Here is a 6,000-nt window from a genome sequence, read left to right on the forward strand (position 1 = left end):
GACGCACCTTAATTTTAATCCAGTTTTTCAGAGTTTTAACATATTAAACTGTTAGAACATATAAGACGCACCTGAATTTTGGCGGATATTTTTCGAGGAAAAAAGTGAGTCTTATAGTCCATAAAATACGGTAAGTGATTATTAGGGTTCTTAGTTTGTATTTCTCTCTCCCTCCCCCATTTATAAGCTGTTCAACACCTGCTCTTATTTTGGATTTTCTTATCCAACCTACTGTACTGTTTTGTTTTTCTAGTATGTGTTTGCATATTTAGACAATGTCCTTGATGTCCATGAGGCTTTGCAGAGTAGTTATTTCTCTTTGTAAACCACCCTGAGCCATTTTTGGAAGGGCGGTATAGAAATCGAATTATTAATAATAATAATAATAATAATAATAATGCAAGTGCCGCCTTTGTAAAGAAGCAGATGAAACCGTGGACCACCTAATCAGCTGTTGTAAAAAGATCGCACAGACTGACTACAAACAAAGGCATGACAAAGTAGCAGGGATGATACACTGGAACATCTGCAAAAAATACAAGCTACCTGTAGCCAAAAATTATAACTGTAGTCGAGAAGAAAAACAAGTCAAAATAATCGACATAGCAATACCAGGGGATAGCAGAATAGAAGAAAAAGAAATAGAAAAAAATCACCAAATACAAAGTTCTACAAATTGAAATTGAAAGGCTATGGCAGAAAAAGACCAAAATAATCCCAGTGGTAATTGGCGCCCTGGGTGCAGTTCCAAAAGACCTTGAAGAGCACCTCAACACCATAGGGGCCACAGAAATCACCATCAGCCAATTACAAAAAGCAGCTTTACTGGGAACAGCCTATATTCTGCGACGATATCTATAACAATTGACAATAAAATTCTGGCATCCCAGGTCCTTGGGGAAGGACTCGATGTCTGGATAAAACAAACCAGTCAATAACACCTGTCTGACTGTGTAAACAAGAAATAATAGTATAAGTAAAAGGACAGGTTTCTGCCTCAGCTCACAACCTAAAATTAAGGGTGCGATGGACAGTGGAAGGTAGGGAAAGAAAGAGGTGAGCACAAGCAAATGTAGTTACATATAATTTATTGCTCATAAGTACAGTTTGTTTCAGCTGGAAGCAAGTCTACAGCATGCCCAAACGTTTCTTCATATTTATTCAGTCTGATTCTTGTGTGTGTTAATTGCGATCAAGTGACTTTAAAATATCTGCAAAACCTTAATCAGATTTCATGGCTGTGACAGTTAAAATAGCTTGGATCCAAGGGTGCTCTTAAAGAAGCAGAAATCACTTCAGCTTGTGTGAGCAGTCCTGATTTTTGCTGACTTCGCCTACCTGTTACAACCGCTGAAAAATTAGATACAGTTAAGGGTTTGGGGGTTGTTGTTTTTTTAGGTGAGAGAATTCTTACAGTGCCTTCATTTAAGTCTTTCTCCCTTTCTTTCAGGCAAACTAAAGCCAACAATGGCTTTCATGTCTGGAAAGCTGAATATCAAGGGTGACATGGCCTTAGCAATCAAGTTGGAAAAACTGATGGGTCAGTTCAATGCCAAACTGTAATGACAGATGGGTGATTTGTGTGCCACATTGACCTCTCAATAAAAATGCAGTGCTTTGTTGTTGAAGATACTAACCTTTGCTTTTGAGCCAACACATTATGGTTTAATACAGGTGGCCCTCGTTGTTCGCGGGGGTTCCATTCCAGCATACACCATGGATAACGAAACTGCAAATAATGTGACCTTGAGTCTTTGTGAATTGGGGGGGGTGTTAGGTTCTGGAGCCCTGGAAAATGACTGAAAATCACCCCCCAAAAATAGGGAAAGCAGAAATAAGGATGGAGCACAGCATTGTACCTTGGCCACCTCGGCACTCCCACTGTACAGGTGCTCCAGCAGTGGTCCCAGCTCTTCCAGTATAGCATCATAGAGAAGTGGCCTCATGGCCCCACAGTTGAAGTTCAACACTTAGCAGCACAAACCCCTGGCCTGACTGGCCAGAGAAGCAGCACAGAATTCAATCTAATTCAAGTAAACACACACAGGGGAGTTCCTTCACTGCAGTGCTGGAGTGGTCAGCACTCCATCTCCAGTCTTCTGCTTGCAGCACAGATCAGATGGTGGAAGCAGGCCCTGAAGAGGTTGACCTGCTGCCGGTATTGCAATCATTGTCATCCTCTTCTTCCTCAAAGCCGTGGAAAGTGCAGGTGTTGCTCTCCGATGATGACCACTCTGCAGCTGTGATGGTGGGTATAGCTACCTTTCCAAAGTAGCTGGTGATGGTCATTTGCTTTCCTTTGGTTTGCAGAGTCCGGTAGCTGTCCTTATAGGGTTGCAAAGGAGCTTCCAGCTGCCTTTTGAACTTGATGCTGTTCTCGATCAGGAGATCAAGTTTGAAGACTGGGTTCACCAAGGCAGTCCCCAGTTTCAGAATCTCAGATAGCCCCTTTATCTGAGGGGCTTGGGAAGTATCTCCCTCACTCTCAGGAGCTGCCTGGATGATATCCTCCAGTTCTTCTTCTGTCAATGCCCTCCTGATAGGATTGGAGGAGTTCCTCCACCTCACGTGGCTCGATGTCTTGCAGGCCTTGTCCACCAACAGTGTATGCAAGGTTGGTGATCCGCTCTGCTTCATCAGGTACTAAAGGAACAGCTGCAGCAGATGAAGAGGTGACTGCCCCAGGCCACATCTTCCAGACTGTGTTCCATGTCTGGGATTTGATCTCTGCAGGGGATGCCAGGATGTTCTCCATGCAGTCCATGATGTTGTAACTTCTCCAACAACTGCTGACTGGCAAGAGAGAGATCAGCTTCCATGAGATCCAGCATCCTCCTAATGGTGCAACAAGTGTAGTACAACTTGAAAGTTGCGATCAGACCTTGGTCCATCAGTTGGATCAAGGATGTGGTGTTGGGCAGCAAGAAGATGATCTCCAGGTTTGGGGGTGTGAACTGCAGGGTCTCAGGATGGCCAGGGTCATTGCTGAGCACCAGGAGGACTCTGAAAGCCAGGTTCTTGGAGGCCAGATATCTCTGTATCTCATGCAGAAAGCAGTTCACTCAGTCAGAGAAAAATGCTACAGTCACTCATGCTCTCCTGTTGGCTCTCCAGAAGACGGGAAGCTTGCTTTTATTCTTCTCTTTCAGGGCATGAGGGTTCTGTGTTCAGTACAGGAGCATGGTGGGCTTGACCACGCAGTTCCCTGCAGCATTGCTGCATACCAGCAGAGTGAGGCAGTTCTTGGCTGCCTTGAAACCTGGAGCAGTTCTTTTTTCTTTGCTGATGAAGGAGCGGGATGGCATCTTCTTCCAGAACAGATCTGTGTCATCAGCATTGAAGACCTGCTCGGGCCTATATCCTCAAGACTCAATCAGCTGCTGGAAATCTTTGTGCCACCTCATGGTCCAGTGATGCTGCTTCCTCTGACAGCTTGACATTTTTGAGGTTGTAGTGGTGCTTGAATCTTTCAAACTAGCTCTTGCTCACCTGGAAGCCATGCTCAGCGCCTTCAGATACTCACACCGCTTGGTCCTCTATCCACAAATGGAGGGGCTTTTCCATCCATTCCATGTGGGGATCATGTGGATGGAACGCCATCTTCAAATGCTGAGATGTGCCGGACACCACACTTGCATGGATACTGGCTTCGCTTTTCTTGGTGGAGTGGACGGTGGACTCATTGATGCCATAACGATGTGCAACAGATGCCATGCTGTCCTCACAAGCCAACATGTCCAGCAGCTTCTCCTTGCTCAAGGGCAGCACTTTGAGAGACCTTTTGCCACCCCCCTCAGCAGAGCTCTCTGATGTGCACTTGCTCATTTTGACTGTAGAGGAAGGAAGAATTTGTATAATGATGCACAGTACAGTAACTGTTCAGGACAACCCCCCCCCCCACACACACACAATTGATAAAGGACAAGACAGTGCAGTAACATAATTAAAAACAGTTTTCAATGGATAGATACTTAAAATCAATTTTTAATTGATAGGGTACAGTTCTTCAGTGAATTTCAGTGGATAGTTCAATCTTTAATAGCAATTCAAATTAAATGAACTACAGTTATATGGCACAGTATTATAACTACCAAGATTAAAATTAAATTTTTACTTTGAATATTTTAAATAAAATAATTTCATTAAAATTAAATTTATTAAAGTGATAATTAGCATCTTACCAAGGCTGCACAATGCTGCAAGAGGGTCCTCCAAGACAGCTGCACAGGAATGGCTGAAGGAAGGTTCCCACAGGCTTGCAAAAACCACAGAAATATGTCCAAAAACATTCTAGAGCAGTGGCTACTAAAGGCGCTCAATGGCTCCCTAAGAACATCAAAAGCTACCCAAGGCTGCCAAATGCTCTTTAAAATGCCCCTTTTTAACCACAAAAAAACATAAAACTCACAGACCAAAGTGCTCCATCTTCCGCAAAACTCCTCTCTCTACCCACAAGCACATGCAGGCAGAGCATGACCATATAAGGTCAGAACTATGTGCCAAAAACCATGGATATGCAAAGCTCTTTACTGCGGATAAAGAGGTTGGGTGTGTGTTTTCCGGCTGCGGACATGCTAAACCACGGGTAATGGAACTGCAGATAACGACGGCCACCTAGTACATAATTTTGCTGATAAATGATATTTGGATCTATTCCTGATGATGTATTTAAAACCAAAATCCTATTGATTAAGACAGGACTGATTTTCTAGGATGTTTGCTTAAGTTGTTAAACCTTTCACACCACCACTCCAGACTCTCATATTACCCATTTATATATTTTTCATAAGGTTCCAGTAAAAATTAGAGGGGGAAATAAATAGGTAGCCCCCCCCCCACCCAACTTTATTATGGTCCTCTCAGGTAGCAAATTAAATTCAGTGGAGCAAAGATTTTCTACAGACCACTTGAGCCTACCCCATAGCCCTAGTCTTAGAACCCCAGGGTTAAAGGATTTTACAGTTTTCTTTTTGAGGTCTCCATGTTCCCATAATCTTTCTTAGGAATAAAACTTTTAAAGCAAATATATGTGTATATACTAAAAAATTTGCTCGGATGCTTCTTAAAACCAAGTTTAGAGTTGCACAACTCCATACCCTAAAGGATTCCTGAGAGCCCACTGTTGTGGAGTACACCAGTGTTAATATTTGCCTCCACAACACTGCTGTCTCTTATTCTCATTACTGAGATGCTTTGGGGGCTTATGTGCTTTTTCTACATGAGTTACTATTACAGAATTGCTTTGCCCACCCTCCGAAGTTTAAATCCTTTATGCCAATCTCAGGTGCTCAAGGATAAGAAACATCCTTTGCCTTTCTGTGTGCCTTTGTGATTGTCTCCATATAGTATTTTACCTTTACATGTATTTGTTGCTGTGAAAACTCACTTCCTGCCAAATTGTTCCTACAGAGTTATTGAAATAAAATGTTTCTCCTTGTATACATGTCTGTGTTTTATAGTAATATAGCCTATCCAAAGGGTAGGTTGAATTGATTACAGAGTGGAGATGTGGAAACTTAGGGCAGAATTGGCAGATGTCATCTTCTGGCACAGTCTTTGGGGTATTAAGTGTGAAGGCATCTTCTTCACAGCCCAGTTCTTCCTCTCTCCTTGGGGTAAATTTTATTCATTTATTCACAACTTCAGTGAATAAACAAACAATGTGATTGTGTGTTTGGGGGCAGATGGGAGGGGAATAGGTACTCTTTTTTGAGCTGCAACCTTGTCCGTATGGAATAGAACAGTTTCATCCTTTTTCTATTTGCCTGTTTAATCGTGTGTGTGTTTTAAATTAAAAGTTAGCCCATTTCAGCCAAAGGTTAAAAGGTCAGTCAAGAAAACAGGCACATAGAGTTTGGATACAAACCTAGGAATAGACAAGTCAGAAACCAAGGAGATGAAGAGAAATGAAATCAATACTGTCCTCTTGATTGGCTAAGGCAGTGATCTTCATTGTAAGGCCTGGGGGCAACCCCTATCAGCCCTAATTGCAGCCCCCTG

The 6,000-nt window shown here is 42.8% G+C and overlaps 1 protein-coding gene across 1 annotated transcript in view; it reads left to right on the forward strand.

Annotated features, from left to right (window-relative positions):
• Positions 1 to 5,439, forward strand: part of HSDL2 (hydroxysteroid dehydrogenase like 2) — a 40,988-nt gene extending 35,549 nt beyond the window's left edge. The window contains exon 11 of the mRNA XM_053302625.1: positions 1,451 to 5,439. Within this exon, the coding sequence (XP_053158600.1) occupies positions 1,451 to 1,563 (113 nt within the window). The 3' untranslated portion in view covers positions 1,564 to 5,439. The remainder of the gene's footprint in view (positions 1 to 1,450) is intronic.
• The last annotated feature ends 561 nt before the right edge of the window (positions 5,440 to 6,000 follow it).

This window comes from Hemicordylus capensis, chromosome 2, assembly GCF_027244095.1.
Source record: "Hemicordylus capensis ecotype Gifberg chromosome 2, rHemCap1.1.pri, whole genome shotgun sequence".
Lineage (NCBI taxonomy): Eukaryota > Metazoa > Chordata > Lepidosauria > Squamata > Cordylidae > Hemicordylus > Hemicordylus capensis.